A 22,220-nucleotide genomic window follows, 5' to 3' on the forward strand; every position below is an offset into this window, starting at 1 on the left:
TCTGACACCACTGCTTTTTGGCCAGATGATAAGAAATCCACGAAAGCAGCCAGGTGACTCGTGCCAATTGTTGCCAGCAGCGCGGAAGGCCCTGATTTTCTGTGTGCCCACAATATACAATATGCCTGCCCATTATAAGCATATGCAAATGCGATCTGACCTATTACCTGCCACCTGTGCCATAGCAGTGCTGGATGCCAGGGATGCCTGTCCATCCCTTGTGCCCACCGTTCTTCGGGATGGCAAAGGGTCTATTTAAAGTTTAAATGATCCAAAGGTTGATTGCAGAATGATCACGTGCTTTTTGCAGTTATTTAGATGATCTCATCGGCCACTAGAGTGGATGTCATCACCGCAGTGCTGGGGTAGGCTTCCAAGGCCTTTTGCAGTCATCTCTCATGGCCCCTTCAAATGGATTATCCAGGAGGAAACCTACCATAATGATGTTAATGATCCCAAGGCCAAAAACTTATCGGCCAATGTTTTTGGTTTCTTTATGTATTTGTTTTCATTTATTTGGCTGTCTGCATACAAGACATATTTAAAATATTTGATTTTAAAAAAATGTTTACAGTTTGAAAATTTAGGGGACTGGAGATATTGGTGAATTACAATTTCTTCTCATTTCATTCCCAATGACCTTCACTGCGCATCACTTTCAAGATGGTGGGAAAATTGATCCACCTCAACATTCCTTTTACAGGATTTTATAAATCGCAAATCTTAACTGTATCAGAAAAATGTTAATACCATATGTGCTCACATATAAGGTGAGCAATTTAGGTTCGGGGGTAATCTTACGAGAGTCATTGTGGTGGACAGTAGAATAGCTCACTTTGCAGAGTGCACTCACCCCCTTCTAACCCAGTCCCCCTCTCCCTGTATTCCAGAATTAATTTCCTCTGACTCCTGCTGGCCTTTCTCTCCAGTTCCTGGTCTCCTGCTCAAATTTCTCCATCTCAGTCTGTTACTCCCTTCCCTCTAATATGAATGTTTAAAATGCTATCTTGCTTTTCAGCGCTATCCATAATGATAAATCTCTTGACTGTTAGAAAAAATGTTCCGATTTCCATTCTAAAGATTAATTCAAATAATCTAAATCTTGACCTCCCATTCCCTGATTGTATTGGTCCACAGTGGTAGCAGTGGGTGGAACAGTGAATGTATGTTAATTAAAACCCACGATCTGGGAAGGCACTCAATCTCTGAAGCTCAGGAAAAGTTTTATTTTAATACTGTGAGGTGGCTGCCTTCCAGTTAGGGCCACCATCTTCTCGGTAGTGCGGATGTTGGGGGCAAATGAAGGACAAATGACGCTTTGTTGCCTAGCCTTATTTCCCATTGTCACTAAGACTGATTTACAATAAAGGTCACTGGGAGTGAGATGTGAAGATGTCCTTCGATCATGCACACATGTAATTGGCATATAACTGTTGTGGTGTTGTAATATGAGAGCTTGTTTCATTTTTAAATGGGAAGCCAGTTGCATGTTTTTGGGATGACAATTAAATTACTTTTAAGGTTAAATTCAGTTAACAATGTCATCTTTTGCCCAGGGTGGATAATGGCAGCTTTGTACAGCAGTCTCTTCCAGGCTATTCCAGTAAGTAAGTCTACCCACAAAATCCTCAACAAGACAATGATCTGATCTAACTCCTTTTAAATACAGGGTTCCACCTTTCCAGTAATTAACTAGTTATGACTGCTGGCATATTTGCACTGAGTAGTGGAAATTGCTATTTACTTGTGTTTAAGGATCTCAGTGTCAGGCTCCTTGAGTTGTTTAGTGAGTTAATGTACTATCCAGTGTGGAACTGAGACACAAGAAACCAGGTTTGGTCCAGGTTTGATTCATGGTCTGTGTTAAATCATATTATTGGTTATGGGGGCAGCACCCCTTGCTTAAGGAGGGGAAAAATCGGTTAGGATTCTCACGTCTAATAGTTATCCTTTGATTACTTGCTAAACAGTGCCCAAGGGGTGAGGACAGGATCGACTACGATGCCCCAACCATCAAATAGCCTGTCTACACTCACATGTAAAGAATGGACAGTTGATCGAGATTACTGAAGAGATACAGTGCCTGTAGTACAGCATCACTGCCTGGGGAAGCTGGGAAGGAGGGTTGGCATCTCGTTCTACTCCAATCACATGTACATGAGAAGATAACCACTTAGTCTCCCGAATGAAAACTGGTACTATGCTTAGAGAGGTATAGTATTGGAAAAACAAAAGAAGAAAGGAGGATGGCAGTGAGCAATTTGCTTTCTTGATCGTGTAGCAGTGTGTGGGGCACTGTCATGTTGCCAGTTTAATTGATTTAATCCATTTTTGCTTTAATTAGTCATGATTTATGATTTTGTATTGGCTTGATGGTTTTAGAGATTATATATAATGTGATATGTTAGTACATTGAGGCACTCTATTGTGATTATATTGACATATGTGTGACCTAAACTAACCTGGGCTCAAAACTGATGTATTCAAACTGCAGACATTTGCACAAATGTCACTGCTGCTAATTAGTTGACCTTCCAGGTTTTTGACCAGTGCGGAACAGGACCTGTCCATTCTCCCTCTCTTCTGCAGAAAAGTTACAAGAATAAAAAAAAATCAGATGTTCTAACAATTCTGTTATTTTCACAGCTATGCTTTAGCAGATGAAGCCTACAGATCTCTACGAGACCAGGACAAGGACCAATGTATACTTATCACTGGAGAAAGTGGAGCTGGCAAAACAGGTATCAATACATTGTATCTGTTAAACATTACAGAAAGTTCTGGCAGGGTTTGTTTGGTAGTGATTGATTTCATCACTGAGACAAATGGCAGTGCAGCATCCCATGAATTGATTCTGATTGATGGCGTGCTTCAGTCCCATCAGTCTGATAGAGAGCTTCAAAAATGATGAAGGGGTTCGATAGGGTAGACATAGAGAAATTGTTTCCATTTGTCGGGGAGTCACAAACTAGGGACCACAAATATAAGATAATCACTAATAAATTTAATTCAGGAGAAATCATTTTACTCAGAGTGGTTAGAATGTGGAACTTGCTACTGTATGGAGTAGTTGAGGCGATTAGCATAAATGCATTTGAGGGGAAGCTGGATAAGTACGAGGAGAAAGGAATGGAAGGATATGTGGATAGGGTTAGATGATCTGAGGTTGGAGGAGGCTCGCGTGGAGCATAAACATCGGCAGAGACCTGTTGGGCTGAATGGCCTGTTTCTGTGCTGTAATTCTATGTAACAGCTGTAATGCATCAGTGGTTAAAGGAACTGTTTTACCCCACCTCTCCCCTTATTCCGAAGATTTATAAAAATGTTTTTTTGTTGTTGCAGAAATGGCCTAAATATTGTGTGGAACTCCTTCTCTGCTGGGAATAGGAGTGCTTTAGTTGAGCAGGTAGTTCAGATGCAAAAATCAAACCCTAATCTAGTGCTTCCACAACACCATCACTATGTGGCTCTTGGTAGCGCTGTTGATAGCCCATGTGATTATAAAGACTCAGTAGAATGTCATGGGTGGTGCTAGGTCCAATCTGAATATAGGCTCCCCATAATTAAGTGTTTGCTGTAGAAATATTTTTATGGGTGTATAAATTCCCTTTACTCGAGCCTCACCCTGCCTGCAGCCAAGGCTGGGTTGGGGAGGAATGGATCGAGTTTGCTTCCATTAAGTGTGCGACAATGGCATGTGGATGATTTTCTTTGTAATTTCCCCTTTAGCCCACCCCCCATCCCCCATTGGCAGATGCCTGGCCTCTGTTTAGTGTCTCCCTATGGCAGGGAAGCTGAGATCACTAAAACATTCCTAAGTTTATTTGGAGGCACTAAAAATGGCATAGGTGTGGACCATGGAATGGAAGCTCTACTTTGAGTGCTTTTCATAAAGATTCTGTGCCGATATTAAATGTTACAAAAATGTTGACAGCAGCACGAGTTGTTTATTTGAAGTATCGGCAGAACTATGGGAAGCAGAGAACGCCATAGTTTTTTTTTAGAACTGCAGGATATTCTTGAATGCTTTGGAAACTTGGAAGTGGGATTGAGCTAAAAAAAGAATCTTATCACTATGTCAGTATAATCAAAAGAAAAAGAAATTAAGTGATTAGAAAGCATATAAAGTGTTTCATGTGGATTTTTGATTTTGATTCTGTGCATTGAGTGTGTAAAATTTTTCATTAGTTAAGTATATTTGAAAACCTATCCTTTCTTTAAGGGGGGATTAATCAGGACTGCTGGTTTATGGAGATTGAATAAGTCAAATTGCATTTTTATTACATAGGATTCTAGTTTATTTTAACCAGAGTTTTGGGGATCATATTCTAAATTCCATCCATTTTCCCATGAAAACCACAAACAGTGGTCTGGAAATGATAAATATTGGTAAGGGTGTGTGTGTTGTAAAGCTTCAATTCAGTGCTGCAATGAGAAAATGTGCATTCCTTTCAAATCTCCTCATTCTTTTTTTCTCTTCCTTTCTCCCTCTCCCAACTCCCTTACAAAAGGTATTGACTCCTTGCTGGACCACGGTTCAACTTGTTAGCGGCCTTGCCTCCACCTGCCTAGGCCCTAAGCTCTGGAATTCCCACCCTAAACCTCTCCCTCTCTCTCCTCCTTTAAGCCACTCCTTAAAACCTACCTCTTTGACCAAGCTTTTGGTCACCTGTCCTAATAGCTCGGTGACAATGTTTGTTGTCTGATTATGCTCCGGTGAAGCGCCGTGGGAAATTTTACTACGTTAAAGACGCTGTATAAATTCATGTTGCTGCTGGTGCCCTCTGGTACCTTGTCCTGGTGACCATTATTCACATGTGGATCTAGATAGTGAGTGTCAGCAGGCTAGTCAGATGTGGGGGCTATCACAGCCTTATCTGATCCTATCTTATCCTGAGATTCAAACATGTGATCCTCCAGCATGATGTATAGTGCCCAAGAATGGGAACCCTGGCTGATTTTATCCAACCTAAGGGCACCGAGACATGATATAATCACCTCTACTGCTGCCCTGCCTGAAATTAGGTAACGCAGCAGAGACAGTGGATTAAACCTGGAACCGTTCTGATTTGTATGGCGTACCAACTCACTGCATTAACTAGTTGAGTCCACCAGGTTAGACGATTTGCCCTCTCTCTAACAAGTTGTGGGATAGATTTTCTGGTTAGCAGAAATGTTACTGCTGATGCAGAACGGGCATGGGTTGATGGGAATTGATTTTTGCCTGCTCCCAACTATAATTGCACTGCATTTAAATTTTCAACAAATTTTAGGCCAGAGTTAAGTACTTTCGCAAAGAATGTGTGAGAACTTTATTGCTATATGTTAATTATTTGGAAAGCAGTTTGCAGTTTCTTATTTTTTCTAATGTAATAGTTCAGTCTTCACAGCCCGCCCACGTTTAGTGGACGTAGAGGGAAGCTACATTGCTGGGAGGGAGTTGTGCTTTTTTTAAAAATCCACAAACATGCAAGGAATATTTCTGTTAATAGAAAAGCAGCTGGATATTGTCTCCAGATGACAGGAGACTGACTGTAAATGAAGCATTTACAGAAATTCAGCAGAAGAGGTGGAGTCCAGAAAGTGGCTCCTAGAATACAAAAATTTACTCAGTAGCATTTGAAACCTATTTACGGACTGTGATTCTCTTGGATTCTGGACCGAGTGTAAAAGTTTAGAGAGAATGGAAAATGCTAAGCTGTTAGCAGCTTCAAAAGGAATGTTTTTTTTAAAGTTGTGGCTAAATTTCAAACATTTGCTCTTCATCGACCAATTATTCTTAAAGGGCGGCTATAACTTAATCATAAATGGGTGAAATAAAAGGCTACTTGGGGTAAATATGTTTTGTATCCAGCACTACAGTATGTATAATTGGCCCAGAATTTGCTGGAAAAATAACGAGTTCACAGTGCTCGCCGTTATTATTGCATAAAAAACCCAGCAATTTGTGTCGAGGAAGAGATACAACGTGAGATGTGAATCACCACAAATTGCTGGAAGATGTGCGCCACCGTTAGCCTCGCAAAAATGGAAGCTCGCCATCAACTTCCCCGTGAGTGTCAAGAAATTGCTGAATTTGCGCTGTAAATATGAATGAATCTCGCTGCAGATATTTAGGGCTGGCATTTCATGTTATAAGGACCCTGTTAATGGGGTGCTTTATGGTCCTGACATGTCACTCAATCTCAGAGGCTCAGAAAGGGAACAGTTGAAACTGTGGAGTCTCACTCCTATAGGTAGTAAATTGTTCCTGGAGATTTTTAAAACATTTTTTTACATTTCCTTTCTGTCTTTTTTAAAATCTTAATCCAATCTTTCTTTTGCTCTCTTTATTTCTCTTTCTGTACCTGATTTGACTTGAATTCACCCTATTTTCTCCTTTGTCGTTCACTCAGCTTCTTTCTCAATCCTTAAATTTCATTGGTTAAGGAGGTAGACTATAGGTCCCATCGTTCATCAAGATCCCAGATGCCCAGTGGACCTTACCGCGCCATTATCAATTCGTACTTCCAGCAATTTGCGGCACAACAATAATTGGAGCTGAAGGGTGAGGAAAATATCCAACTCTCAGCGCTCACCATGAGATGCCCCTCTCCAGCAAATTCTGGGCCATTGTTTCTGGGAACGCTGTGAAGCCAAGTAAAATCCTAGCTATTGTTACCTGTTTTAGAGGTGACAACTGGGGAAAAGATTTTCCACCTGAATCAAATGAAACCATTTCTAGTGTATTTAGGTCCTTAAGAATTTGCCCCGTTAAGACCTTCTGCTAAGGCAAAGCACACGGATACCTGAGGTACAGTGCAACTTGAGGACATTTGACTGTTGGTGTAATGGCTCAAAACTCCTGAAACTATGCTGGAGGAAGCTGGAGAAGAAATCCAAATTGGAGCATTTGAATTTTGGAGAGCTGAATAGTTGGCGTATCGAAATCTTCAGCCTGGATACAGATCCTTCCCCTCCCCCCAACGTGCCTGAGCTTAGCAATGTAACAATTAGCGTGTGTCTTTTTTCTGTGAACAGGAACCACTGCACAAAGCTACTATTCTGGAACTAATAAATATTTGCATGTTTGAATCCATAAATTAAGTGCATTACTCACAGATTTAGAAATCATTACAAGAGGACTTCCTGTCTAGTGCAGGAAATGGTGGAAAGAGAAACATCTTAAGTCGCCTCTCAAGGCCACAATGGAGTGACCGAGTTGTCAACCCCCAGGTGGGTTGCACACTGTTTCCTGTCTGGTAATATTATTCAGATCAACAAAAATAGAGCATTACAGTCACCAATGAGTTGGCAAAGCCACAATTATAATTTGGGTTTAGCTGCTTTCAAGATGAAAATAGGAATGTTTTGGTCTACACCAAAAATAAACCGGCAGGACCAGCATTTATTGAATTTACACAGCTCTACCACACAGAAAATGGCTTGGTGATATTTTTAGTCATTTAAGTTACACTTATTACAAGCTTGAGAGAAGCAAATTTGATTTTATGCTACAAACTATAGAAAGAAACATAGTTCCTTCAGTTGTAAAACAAAATGCCACTCTCCTTGCATGACTCATGCAACCAATATATGAAGCAAAACCAGAATTGACTTCATTTAGCTGGTGCTGAAATGGGCAGATCAGCAAGTACATTTTGAGTGCTTCCTGACTAAATGCAAGGCAATTGTTACCTTTCAAATTGGCAGGGTTCTCCTATGTTTTTTGTTAGTACTAAATAGATATAGCAGCACTCTGTGTGAGGCAAGGGCAATTTGCAAACTATGATTATTTTTTCTTCTAGTCTTTCCTCACCTACAATTAGTGTTGCAAAATGCACATTCACATGGGATGGCAAGTGCTAACTTGTTCCATTTGTTTCGATCCTAGTGTCGGTGATGCTCAGGTCACCATGGGTGGTAGTATAGTGGTGGGTTGGTACCACAGTTGGTGTGCAAGACAGATGTTAGGCCCTTCGCCAATGGATCAGGATTGTTGACTGTTATTTATATTATTTTCTTGATGTAGAAATCCTTGCCTTTTGTGGAGGACAGGGAAATTTGGTCCTTTGTTGTGATGGGTCATGTGCATCAGAATGAAAACGGTGACACTGCATGCCTGTACCAGCAGAGTACGCTATTTTAAACCAACAGCTTTCATTTAGATAGCATTTTTAACATAATAAAACTTCCTAAAGTTCACAAAGGTGAGAATGGACATCAAGTAGTGAAGAGTTAGAGGAGGAGACTGAAAGCATGGCCAAAAAGGTAGATTTTGAGGAAGCTTTTGAAAGAAGGGAGAGAGTGGTTTAGCAAGAACCTTCCAGAATTTGGGGCTGAGATAGGGGGATGGAGCAAAGGAGGGCAGAATATGAAGAAGGCACAGTAGAGTGCACAAAATCTTTGGCCCCCGCCACAAACTCCGTACCCTTAGTACTGATTCCGTCCCCTTTTGCAGCCACTGTCTCAGTTTGAACCAGACTGTTCACATCAGTTCCATTCTCAACCCCTCAGATAATGAAGCAGTCCGTGCCCGCATGCAGCAAGACCCGGACAACATCCAGGCTTGGGCTGATAAGTGGCAAGTAACATTCGCGCCAGACAAGTGCCAGGCAATGACCATCTCCAACAAGATAGAGTCTAAACACCTCCCCTTGATGTTCAATGGCATTACCATCGCCGAATCCCCCACCATCAACATCCTGGGGGTCACTATTGACCAGAAACTTAACTGGACCGGCCATATAAATACTGTGGCTACAAGAGCAGGTCAGAGGCTGGGTATTCTGTGGCAAGTGACTCACCTCCTGACTCCCCAAAGCCTTTCCACCATCTACAGGCACAAGTCAGGAGTGTGATGGAATACTGTCCACTTGCCTGGATGAGTGCAGCTCCAACAACACTCGAGAAGCTCGACACCATCCAGGACAAAGCAGCCCGCTTGATTGGGACCCCATCCACCACCCTAAACAATCACTCCCTTCACCACTGGCGCACTATGTCTGCAGTGTGTACCATCCACAGGATGCAGTGCAGCAACTCGCCAAGGCTTCTTCGACAGCATCTCCCAAACCCGCGACCTCTACCACCTAGAAGGACAAGGGCAGCAGGTACATGGGAACAACACCACCTGCATGTTCCCCTCCAAGTCACACACCATCCCGACTTGGAAATATATCGCCGTTCCTTCATCGTCGCTGGGTCAAAATCCTGGAACTCCCTACTTAACAGCACTGTGGGAGAACCTTCACCACATGGATTGCAGCGATTCAAGAAGGCGGCTCACCACCACCTTCTCGAGGGCAATTAGGGATGGGCAATAAATGCTGGCCTTGCCCGCGACACTCACATCCCATGAACAAATAAAAAAATAAATCCTCAGCTGCCTATTTGATCCTGTGTAAACAATTTTACAACACCAAGTTATAGTCCAGCAATTTTATTTTAAATTCACAAGCTTTCGGAGGCTACCTCCTTCCTCAGGTGAACGATGTGGGAACGATGTGAACGATATTTGATCCTGAACTGTGCTTCCAATCCCATATCCTCTCCAGCATAAAGGCCGCCTACTTCCACCTCTTGCTCACTTCTGCCCCTGCCTCAGTCCATCTGCTGCTGAAGCCCTCATTCATGCCTTTGTCACTTACTGCTCAATGCTCGGCTGGTTGGCCACCCATCTAATCCCACCAATTCATGGAGGCTCTCCCTTTTTAACCATCTCCACCAATTCACTGAAGCCCTGCCTCTCTAACCATCTCCACCAATTCACTGAGGCTCTCCCTCTCTAACCATCTCCACCAATTCACTGAGGCTCTCCCTCTCTAACCATCTCCACCAATTCACTGAGGCTCTCCCTTTTTAACCATCTCCACCAATTCACTGAAGCCCCCCTCGCTAACCATTTCCAGCACTTCACAGAGGCACTCCCTCTCTAACACCTCCTCCCAATTCTCCAAAGTTCTCTCTCCCTCTAACCATTCTCCCCCCGGCCCCCCTCCACCCAAATTCAGAGAGGCCTTTCCTCCATGTAGCCTGTCCCTCCTAGTATGCACTGCCACGCTTCTCCTTTCCTACTTTTTGCTGCTCCAGATATGAAAAGCTGCTGTGGATGATCATTTTCTGAAGTCAGGATTTTTCATCTAACAAAACTATCGAGAGAATTCCCATACACAGTAGCGTTTCCTTCCCAGAGCAGCAGAAGGTCAAAGTGGACAGGAGAGCAAAGGGGTGGAAGGGGAGCAAAGCTAATTTTCAGTGCTCCAGGTAGTAAAAAGCTTGAAAAGTGCTTCGCCCGTGTGGGCAGTGGAAAGTAAAATTACACACTCAGCTAATTTAGGGAATGAAACTGGGACCTCAGATCTGAATTGCTTCACACTACCCTATAGGCCATTTGAGGAAGTTCTGACTGTACTTTTATTATGAAACCCAATGAGAGATGTATACTTCAGTTATTCTTGTGTCCAAAACTGAAATATTTTGGTGGAAAAACTCTTCTTATTAATACAGTCAGGAGCAGCATTTAAAAAATAATGTTAACTACACAAATTGGGAATCTTCACTTGGCTGAAACTCTGTTAAAATTAAGCAACATACCGTTGCATATACTAATTAATGATTGTTGCTGGATCAAAGGATGAGATACATATATCTATATGATCTTACTATTGGAAGAATAAAATAGTTCATAATGAAGAGAAATAAAAAGAAGAGGGATTGCAATAATGTAACTTCATTTTCCAATAGACACGATGATGTTCCATCGTGCTCGTGAGGATTCTGCTGTTTGTGATGTTTAACGTGGTCCCGCTCTCAGCCGGAGGGCAGAGATCATTTTCTCATAAGCCGCTTGCCACGTGGCAAGGGAGAAGATTGGTGTTAAGTGGGGAACAAATGATTGTATCATACACATGAATTTCTCTGTTGCTACTGCCCTTGTCCCTGATTGAGTGTTGTTTGATGCTGTGACATGTTCTTTGAAGCAGTTGGTTTTGAGCATGTTGAAGGAAAATGCAGTACCTAAAGAGCCTATTTTGTACACCGAGCACTCCTCCATTATCTGGTCCCCTGCACTAAATCATTTTTTAACATTTCAACTGCACAGTATGGTTTCCACTGCTCTGGAGAGCCCATTACCAGTTATGGGACATCGGGTAATATTGTACTGCTCACTGCTGCCTGAAGTATGTGGGGAAAGTAGAAACGTCAACGTCGGGCTTATTCAATTACTACAGTTCATAAAGAGCAGGCTTTTGCCAACAATTAAAGAGGAGGTTTTTTGTGTTAATGGGCATCCAACACCGAGAAGTAAATTGATATTAAAAGCTTTTGGAGCTGATGAGTGATGTAAATCACATGGCTCTTTGCTGTATTAAAACTACAGTATCCCTCTTCAAATATTTCAAAACGTAAAGCCCAACTGCCAGTTATTTTCTGACAGGCGCCTAGTTCAAATAAAGCCTAAGTGAATGGAGACGCATCCATTTTGAAATGGACAAGATTATGTTAGATGGGAGGGGGAGGGGGGAGAAAAAAATCCGGCAAGAAAATTAGTCACCTGATGGTGTGCAACTATTGGACCAACGTTCTTGACTGGCATTTGACCAGTGACCATGGGTTTTTACATGCGACAGTTCGACAACCCTCCCTCCCTTCTCCTAAAAGATTAACCAGCAAAAGTTGGATTGTATACTGCTAGGAGGACAGTATTAGAGCTAAAGAGGGCTTACTCCAAACCCTCTCCACTTCCCCCTCTCTAAACCTTGTCCATTTGGAAATGCATGCATCACTATTCACTTAAGCTTTATTTGAACTAGGTGCTTGTCAGAAAATAACTGTTGGTTGGGCTTTATGTTTTGAAATATTTGAAGAGGGATATCGCAGTTTTAATACACCGATGAGCCATGTGATTTGCATCACTTATCACAAGACTGAGGAATGGGAGGGGCGGTACTTTTCCAGAGCCTGTTTATAAATTGCCATGTCATAAAAATACAAGTAGAACAGAGCTGCTTTTCAATTAATGCAATTTTGGCACAATGTGACTTTCTCAGGCGTTCTTTCAACTACACCTCCAGGCTAATGTTCAGAATAGCATCAATCGTTAAAACGATCTGCTGATTACGGTGTGACCTGTCTGTCTGGGAGCAGTTTATCTTTTTTTTTAATCCCTGTAGTTTTAGTTGCTGCAGTCTTAATGTGAAAACCTTCCCCTCTAATTTACTCAAAAAACTAATCTAAACCCAGACTGACAGACTACAAAAAGAGTTTTGAAGTAAATTTCTGGTGCTTGGCTGCTGTTACATCTTGGGCACAGATAGTCATTCAACTTCCCTGAAGTTTATGTTACTTTTTCTTCTGTATACATGAATGTAACTGTAGCCTAAATGGAAGTGGTTTGTTATACAGGACTTTGAATGTTTGTTGTTTGCTTAAATGAATGACCTCCAGGAATCAGTGTGAAGTTTAATGAGTTCTTTGGACGTGATATCAAACTTTGCCCAATTCTTGAAGGGAATGCTTTAAATTGTTGCCCTCATTGTTGGGCAGGTGTTGTTGTTTTTTGTTTGATAGGGAGAGGATATATTATAATTGTAGTAGATGGCGACATGGACAATAAAGAATGTTTTGTGTCAAAGTGAAGATTGTGTTTAAGGAACAACCAAGAGGAAGCAGTCAAAGGTTTTGTGGTTGATTTGTTAGCAGAATGCATTCTTGGGTCCAGTGCTCTGTTTATAATTTCATATAAATTATTCATGTACAAAAATGTGTTCTGTGTGTCCAAAATCAGAAAAGTACAGATTGTTATGATTTGAACTCATACCAAATACTTTTTTTGTGTGCCCAATGTAAAAGTTTGCTTCAGAACCCAGCAAGCCCTTGTTCCCCATGAACCAAAACCTGACCTTATACACAAAGTAATCTGTAATTGTGGGTTGCAGTGCAAACAATGAGCCCTTTTTACTATTGATTGCACATTGGAAACAGTATGGATTAGCTGAGTAACACTGAAAATAACATGCTAACAGACCATATGATTCGGGCTGAAAATTACTAATTCGTTTTTATTAAGGAGCAGATGTAAATCAGAAGCAAAATGGATTCATTCATTGGCAGAACGAGTGCAGTACTTTAAATCAGGTTCAAAACAGTAAAAGTCCTGATTCTGTAGTAATTCTCATAATCATAGCCCACATGTCAGTGAAGAAAAATGTTGACATGAGAAAGATGAATTTGTTTGTCTTCAGCCTATACAGCATGCTAGCAAGTAGGGAACTGAAGGATAAATTTACCAACCTGGGTATAAACTTCCTTTCCCTTTGATCAAAAAAAAGATCGTCAAATACCGCCCACAGTTAATCAAAGCTAACCCACTGTGCAACGCTTGTTGCAGAGAAAGGCCCCACATCAAGTCAGATTTTTCACCAATAATGAGGTGGTGCCTCCAATACCTGACTGAGACAATTCACCCGTCTCGAGGACAAAGCTGAATTGCAGATCTGGTAAACAAGACCCCCCTGTTGACACAGATATCATGGGTGATGGCCCTTCCAAGGCCTGGAAAAATTCCAAATCCAATTCCATGGACTATAAGTAGAGTCAACTTTTCAGCCAGGTGAACAATATTAGAAATTTCTATCACCTGGGTGAACTTGGCATCTCCTACCATTTCTCAGGCAGTAAGACTAGCTCGGTCCTAAATGACATATACGTCTGCTTAAACAATCACGTTATTTTTGACTTGATGGGTGACTGCCTACAGGCACTCAGCATCAACAGGGATGAGTCATTTCCTTTTGGGAGCTGCAGCTGGCCTTTGTGAAGTGTTCCCAGAAATACTTTCCCACCAGACGGACATAGAAGACACTTTTAAACTTGTTATAATACTGACAAGCTATAAATTCTCAATAAAACAATCTAGCATGTAGATTTTTATGATCTTTACTAAAATGGATGCTTCGGGTCCGGCACACAGCTGTTGTTGTGGTCAGATAATTTAAGAAAATCTATGCAGTAACACATCTGGAAGGTAAAATATGAATTTGTACTCGGTGACTTTTTTGCTACTGTTACTTATGGGTCAAACTGAAAACAAAATGTGTTTAATGATCATTACAATATCCGTAGGAAACAAAAAATTTTCCATAAGCAGACCTGCATTTTCCTTGAACTGAAATTGAACCCTTGTATGTGACATAAATGGATAGAGTGTGGACTTAACAAATACCTTTTCCACAGTGTTAAGCATCAGAATCCACTTGGGCTCCCATCAATCTCTCCTGTCTAATCCAATAGGCAGTAAATACCACATTATCAGACACTAACTTTCAGGGTAACCTAACAGTTGAATTTATTTAGAAGTGAGATAATTACACAGAAGCAGAAACAAACAGCAAGAAACCGGTATTATAATATTTGACTTGATAAATAAACTGTTTCTGAACAACGGAAAGTCCTGAATCCTAAGGACTTCTTGTCAGTAACTTATGAACTGTGTTACTGATGAATCTTGACATGGCAGGACTCCACCCAGTGCCTTGTGAAAACAGGCAGTCAAAATGGGGGACTAAAAATCTTAGAACTGCTATCCAAATATTTTCCTTTCTTTGATTTGGAGTCAAACTCCTTTGAAGAACAGATTCTTTGAGTTGTTAGGATTGTTACAGGTGTTAAACTTGAAAGAACAACTGTCTTCTGATGTATTCCCCAGTGGAAACTCTTATATAAAAAACCATGGGCTAGCAGTGCCAGATGGAAGGGCATTTGTGCAACTAGCAGTGCCAGATGGAAGGGCATTTGTGCAACTAGCAGTGCCAGATGGAAGGGCATTTGTGCAACTAGCAGTGCCAGATGGAAGGGCATTTGTGCAACTAGCAGTGCCAGATGGAAGGGCATTTGTGCAACTAGCAGTGCCAGATGGAAGGGCATTTGTGCAAAAAAAAGCTGTTGCCAGAACTCCACTGAGCAGGTGTCTGATATACATCAGGACAGAGTCTCAGCTCTGCCAATTTGTCATTCAGGTTCTCCTTCCATCGGTGCAAATTAAACTGGTAGAGATGACAGTAGGTAGCTTTGCGATGGAGCTAAAAGCAGATTATAAGTTTAAAAAAAAATCTAAAGAAATCATGAACTGCTCTGTAAAGTAATGTCATTTAACTGAAAAAAACATTCCCCCCCCCCCCCAATTTTCTTCTGCATTACTCATGATCCCATGAAGGCATCTGCTTATATTAGAGTACAGAAGCACAGGCGCTGGCCATCTTCAAGTATCTCATCCAAGTGGCTAGTCTTCCTGTTTGAGCCTACACTCTGGGGCTGATGTTAAAGTTTAGGCACAAGATGGGGCAGAAATTGGACCTGGGTGCATTCGTTCTATGAGCATAAATCAGGTGCAATGCAGACCAATTTTGTGGACCCAGTGTTGCCTGAAAAATGTCCGACCTGAAATTGGGTCAGGCTATTTTTCAGGCGTCCCTGAGGGCCACCTAAGATAGGTGTTAAGCCCTTTACATATGTAAATTCAGGGCCTAACTCCTGTTTTAGGCCCCCTTGAAGAAATTGCCGGTACTGCTCCGCTCTGGATTCTTCAGCGTCTGCTGTGGCCTAAGTAGCGGCCGCCAATGAAAGGTAAATTTTAATTTTTAAAAAAAAACATTGCTGAAGAGCCAGTAGGAGCAGGAGTGCTCCCCCAACTCCACATAATCCCGATCGCTGACCCACCCACCCACCCCCTCTCCCCCCCGGGACTTATCTTTGGGCCGTTGCCATCAAGGATTGGATTAGATTAGATGTCTCGACTAATGTGTTGTACAAAATTAGCTGTATCAGCTTCCAGACTGATCAGGTGACTCCATGCATATAAACAATTATATGCCTGGTGTCTTTAAAAATGATGTATTAAGGATTTTTTTGCACTTGCCTACTACCTTGACTGTAGGTCTGACGTATTGGATTGATTGAAAGTATCTGTTGCCTTGCTAGCAACTTTTTAACACACGTTTAATCTTTCTAGAGGCCAGCAAGTTGGTTATGTCCTATGTTGCTGCTGTTTGTGGCAAGGGAGCAGAGGTCAATCAAGTTAAGGAGCAGCTGCTGCAGTCAAACCCTGTGCTTGAGGGTAAGTCTAAGAATATTCAATGTGCTACCTTTGTTTTTAACAGGGATGAGCGCCGTACCAGGGCCAAAACTAAAGCAATCCTAATAAGATGATGCTAAAACCCAACTTTGTTTTAGTATTCAGTCCCATTCTTTTAAGGTAGCAACATGTGAGATTTACATTGCAGTTCCATTGAACCTTGAGGTCAGTATTTGGAAAGGCCTGGAACATTATTAGGTTAAAGCTGAATTTCAATTGGGAAATCAGTCACCATCATCTGGGAGCTGGAGCATCTGTCCTGGGATTACTCTGGGTCGTTCACGGCCGGTAATAATTATCCAGGAATCTTAGAGTAGCTTGTGGCCTGGATGTAGTTCTCCCCATGGGAACCCCATGCAATGGGAAGTGATAGGTTGGGAAGCAAGGCTCACTGGATTGTGATCGAATGAGGATCCTAACCATAACTTTAAAAAAAAATTCCCTCCACAGCCCAGGAGAACTGAGGCAAATTGTAGACTCCAGTTGTTGCCCTGGCTGAGATCAGTTGAATCTGCATAAACTGGGGATCAGAATGAACTGTATGGCGCAGTACCACTTTGGATAGTGTATTTATTCAATGAGGTATCAAGGAAGTTTTTAAAAAATGCAGTTATTACTTCCTGCTTTCTGTAAGGTTGTGCTTGTCTCCCCATCTCACATTAGCAGCTCATTTTATGGGTGAGTCACTGCAGTGAACATGTAACCTGGTATTCTACATACAGTGGTATGTTGACTCACTGTTCCAGTACATCCATTGTTATTCCCTGTTAGTGACTGATACCCACAGGCCACCTCTTGTCCAGGCAGGTGAGAATATTGTATCTTGCTCTCTGACTACACTGCCAAAGATCCATTCTTGTCTGACAGGAGGTATGCGATTCTCAGATTTCTCTCCTCTGTGGTGTAATATTTTTCTTTCTGCTCAGCATGCCATGGTCAAGGCTTCTGAAACTCATCCAATGGAGCTATTGGATCTATGTAAACAAGCAAGGTTATTCCACAGGCACCTCAGTAGATGCTTTATTATGTAGGTCAAACACTGAGCACCTTTTCCTGCGCCTTTTCCTATTTTAGTGTGCCTGTTTTTTCACTTGGAGGGGGGGAATTTTAACACCCAAAAACGGGTGGGTTGGGGTTGGATGGGAAGTAAAAATGGCAGAAATTTGAAGCGTGACCGTAACTCGCCTCCAACGCGCCCACTTCTGGGTTTAACGGAGGCACGTTTAGTTGTGTGCGAGAAACCTACTCGCCAGAGGCAGATCGATCATTAGGACAGGCGGGTCGGTAATTATCACATCCAGTTAGATGATTAGCACATGGCTATGAGGTGATTTTAAATTGAATTCAACAGGCACTTGAAGAACGAGTTTCCTGGGGCTCGAGAAACTCGCCAGTGAAACGGAGGCAAGATTGAGCCGCACTACATAGGGGTGTTTAAAGCTAGGATTGCCCAATGTGAATAAAAGCTCAGTGCTTATTGCGGATGTCTCATTTCCCTCTGGCAAACGTTTGGCAGAGAGTTCTTGTGATCATGCAGCTTTCACAACTTTGGAGGCTTTCAAATGGACAAGACCATGTATTTGATAGGACATCGTACGAGGAAGAGAATCACCATCCACGGCAGCAATGTTGTGCTGTGGTGGGATCTGCAAGTGCATAAGAGAGAAGTGCACAACACAGGTCTGGAGAAGAGCAGAGAGGGGAGAGCATCAGAGAAGAGTGCAACAGAGGGGCCAAGGTTGCAGGAGGCAATACCCATGTGAGAGGGTCTACAGACAGAGGCTGAGCTTCCTTGACCTATCTGAAGAGCAGTGCCTATGCAGGCTCAGATTGAGTCAGCAGGTGGTTGAAGATATCTGCAGCCTCCTTCAAGAAGAGCTGCTCCCTGCTCGACCTGGTGGCCGCTCATTGCCCGTCGTTGTAAAAGTCACCATTGCCCTCAATTCCTTTGCCTCTGGCTCTTTCCAGTGCGCCACCGGAGACGTATCGAGGGTCTCTCAGTCGGCTGCACATAAATATATAAGGCAGGTGAAGAATGGGTTGTTTGCCAGGGCATTTGATTATGTGAACCTCCCCCGTGATGACAATAGCCAGAAGGAACGGGCAGTTGGATTCGCGTCTCTGGCTGGCTTCCCACAGGTGCAGGGTGCCATCAATTGCACACAAGTGGCAATCCGAGGCCCACCACATTAACCAGGAGTTTTTATCAACCGCAAGGAATTTCATTCCAACAATGCACAGCTAGTGTGCAACCACTAGAAGAGGTTCATGCAGGAGTGCACCAGATTCCCTGGGAGCTGTCATGATGGCTTTATACTGCGGCAGTCCAACATTCTAGACCTCTTCCTACCAGGAGGCAGACTTAGGGGCTGGTTCGTTGGAGACAAGGGATACCCCCTTCAAACTTGTCTCACGACACCTGTGAGGATCCCCAACAATGAGGCGCAAGAGTGCTACAACGAGAACCACATTACCACCAGGTGTGTCATCGAGCAGGCCATCGGCATGTTGAAGATACGCTTCAGGTGCCTGGATAGGTCTGGAGGCGCCCTTCAGAACTTGACAGTGAGGGTGTCCAGAATCATCGTGGTGTGCTGCGTTCTGCACAACATTGCGCAGCAGAAAGGATTAGAGGTGGAGGACGACCAAGGCACTCCTCAATCATCTTCTGATGATGAGAACATTGAAGAAGAGGAGGACGATGAACATTATGAAGATGGGGCACCCATCGCCGGACAGCCGCGTATATTGTTGTCTGGGATGCCAGGGATGCCCTCATATCTCACAGGTTCACTTAGTTAGTCAGACTGGGAAAAGTAAAAATTGAAATACTCCGGCCCGCTCCTACCACCACAAACCCCTCCTTTGCACAAAACAGTCCTTCAACCAAGCATACATCCATTGCACATCCCCCAATGGGTGTCGTCATGTATTGACATTCATCATGAAGCAAATGAAAGGGCAAATTGGCACTCGGGACACAATAATGGGCAAGATGTGGAAATGGTGCAAATCAATATATTTTGTGCCGATGTTAAAAAAAAGGAAACTTCACAACATAACACTTTTCAAACACCCATGTGCATACCCATGGTGAATTTCAGTAGCTTTCTCTTACACTTCCCACTGCTTCTACGTGGTGCATCCCCTATGGCTTCAGCAAAGGTAGTGGCAGGCTGCTCAGATCCCTGCCCTGACTGTTGAGGTGGTTTTGGCCTACGACCTCTCGGTTTTGGAGCCCATGAGGGCCCTGCCAAAAAATGTTCCACCAGCATCTGTGCAGGTACAGACTTGGCCATCGGGAGAGGACTTCACTCCTAACACTCTGCTGGAGAGCAGCTTGGTGTAGATCAGTGACGCGTTGTAAGGCCACGGATAAGGTATTTGTCATCCTGTTTAAGGTGGCAGACATATCCTGCACCGCCGTGGTCATGGCCTGGATAGACTCACTTGAGAGCCGTATTTGAAGCTCCACGGAGGCGGCCACTGTCTCCATGGCAGACATTCTCGCAATTACCTGTGACGCCAATCCACTAATGTTGGAGTTGGACTCCTCCATCCTCTCCGCTATTGTGGAGAGTGTGCTTGGCACGTCTGCCAGCACCTCCCAAAGGTGCAGCTGTACCTCATTCATTCTCATTCTCAATGATGGCCCACGGGGTTTAGCATCTGTGAGCAGCTGAGCAGAGTTTGGAGAGGAGTGCGCCCTCTGACGCAGACTCTCCACAGCTGCCCCTGCCACCAGTATCTGCTCGTGCTCACTTGTGAATTGTGAATCACCAGGTGAAAACCCAACTAACTCTCTAACTGGACCCACCAAAGTGTGAGTATTTGTGCTGGTGCCTAGCTGTACATCCTGTGATGGTGTGCCCTCAGAAGGAATGAGGTCTTCTGAGGAATCATAGTCATGCATCTCCGCAGACTCTTGCTCTACACGTGAAGGCCCTGAAAGACAAAAGAAAGCAATATGAATTACTCCTGGCAAAGTAACAACCTTGACAATCACCATACTCTAGCTTCTCATAGTTCAGCCATTGATGAAATAAAGTCAGCATGTGCGTCAGAGATTTTTAAAATTCTGTCACTAGGCATCTGCAAGTTCCCAGTCTCTCCATCTCTGATTGAGAGGGACACAGGTGTGCCACTTATCTCCACGGCATCCTCCTCTGCATCAGTGAGCTGTACACTTTGTGGTGGGCCACCTCCAGTTCTCTCCATCTCCCTTGTGTTTTGCGCCCGCTTCTGCTACAAGGGGCGAAAGAACAGACCTGTGGGTGACTGAAGGTCACGTAATCACCCGATGGATGTAGTACATTGGGTGAGGGTGACTATCAGACAGATGCATCACATTACTTAAGGATTGGGGTGAGTGGCAGCGATAGATGGGGAGGTGAAGAATTGCATAGAAAGTGAAGGATGGGTGCTGCTGAAACTTAAGTGGGTGTGAGGAGTGATGTGATGGAGTATGCTTGACAAAACAGAGCGAGGGTTGGGGGGTGGGGGCCTGTTGTACACCATAGGTGAATCAGCAACTGTACTCACTTTTCCTGACCTGGTTAGGTCATTAAAGCGCTTCCTGCACTGAATTCAAGACCGGGGCACAATGCTCCTGCTGCTCACCTCCTCAGCCACCTCCAACCATGCCTTCTTGGTAAGAGAAGCAGTTTTCTTCCTCCCATTGCTGGGGAAAATGATCTCCCTCCTGCTCCTCACTGCACCCTGCAGTACTTCAGGGGAAGCATCATTGAATCTGGGTGCTGGCCTTGCTCTTTGTGAATCCGTGGTAAATTTCTCCTGGCTCCTCCACATTCTAGTTTTTCAATGGCCTTTTAAATAGTGGACTTCAGATTGTGTCATGTGGGTGAGCATCACGCCCGCTGCGGAGCTTGGAGACACAAAAACCGGAAGCAAAAATTTAATCGTTCAATCAAGTTGAGATCACAGAATCTGACCCGCTGACTTTACTTAAGGATTTCCCCCATGCAATTCTCCGCCCCCCCACAAACCGGCTCGGAACCCGCCTTTGCGTTAATATCGGGGCCTTGGATTTTGTTCCGTAGAAGGAAGTTCTTCCCAATTCTAGAATGCTCGAGAGCTGGAATGCCGATTTGTAACACCATCACAGACTGAAGTATAAAAAACATTAACACAACCAGATTACACTACAGTAATGCATGTTACTGAATAAAACATTTAGGGTTAAGAGCGTTAATTGTATTGCACAAAAGTAGCAAATCAAAGCCAGCAGTGCTCAGTGCAGTGTACTGTGTGACTCTAACTGAAAGAGCAACTGTTTCTCATTGGTTTGTGTACAGATAAAATGCTCATCCCGGTCTTCGGAGTAGAGTGATGTTTGTTTTTGTGGCTCATCTGGTTTATATTATTTTTTCCTTTTGTAGTTCAAAATCATAGAAGAATGTGTGTTGCTTCTCCAGCTGATAAAATAAAAAAGGATTGAATTAGATTTTTAAAAAAAAATCTCCGTGTGAGATGAGCACCGATTCATGCAAGGCTGTGATTTAATCTTCTTTTATTTCTTGGTACAGAAGCAAAGTCCTAAGGTTAATATATTCTTCCTTCTTGTTTTATCCAACAGCCTTTGGAAATGCCAAAACTATGAGGAATGATAACTCTTCCAGATTTGTAAGTAAATATTATTATGATTGACAGTTCAGAGTTGCCTAATGACTTTTATATTAGAAAACTACAATTCAAGCATTTTTACATTTTAAAAAATGATTTTGTTGCTTTTTTTCAAAACCAAAAGATCGAGCACGATTTGAATCTGCAAAATCAAACATGGATATATACGAGTATTTGAGTTAAGTTAATTCTGTTGCATGAGGGGTGTTGTTCATAAAAGCACATGGCTGTGTCACATCACGTCAAATCTTTCATTTCAACTCTGGATGCTTTGGTTTGTGCCACATGAAAATTCCTTACTAAGTTTGATGGCATCGTTCGATAAGGCAGTGCTGTCTCTCAGAAGGCATGGGTTCAAACGCCAGCTTTTGTTACCTGTTGCCCCCCACCGGGGGGTTCCCCAGACAGTCTGATACCAATCCTAAGCTTTGTCATCAGCCTCTCTGAGCAGTGATGTGGAGAT

At 43.0% G+C, this 22,220-nt stretch overlaps 1 protein-coding gene across 4 annotated transcripts in view; it reads left to right on the forward strand.

Annotated features, from left to right (window-relative positions):
* myo1b (myosin IB) overlaps window positions 1-22,220 on the forward strand; it is a 240,566-nt gene that overhangs the window by 98,273 nt on the left and 120,073 nt on the right. For all 4 annotated transcript variants that reach the window (XM_067987755.1, XM_067987757.1, XM_067987756.1 and 1 more), the window contains 3 exons: window positions 2,647-2,741; window positions 15,992-16,096; window positions 21,711-21,757. In XM_067987755.1, coding sequence (XP_067843856.1) covers window positions 2,647-2,741; window positions 15,992-16,096; window positions 21,711-21,757 — 247 coding nt within the window. The remainder of the gene's footprint in view (window positions 1-2,646; window positions 2,742-15,991; window positions 16,097-21,710; window positions 21,758-22,220) is intronic.

The sequence above is a fragment of the Heptranchias perlo genome, chromosome 7, assembly GCF_035084215.1.
Source record: "Heptranchias perlo isolate sHepPer1 chromosome 7, sHepPer1.hap1, whole genome shotgun sequence".
Classification (NCBI taxonomy): Eukaryota; Metazoa; Chordata; class Chondrichthyes; order Hexanchiformes; family Hexanchidae; genus Heptranchias; species Heptranchias perlo.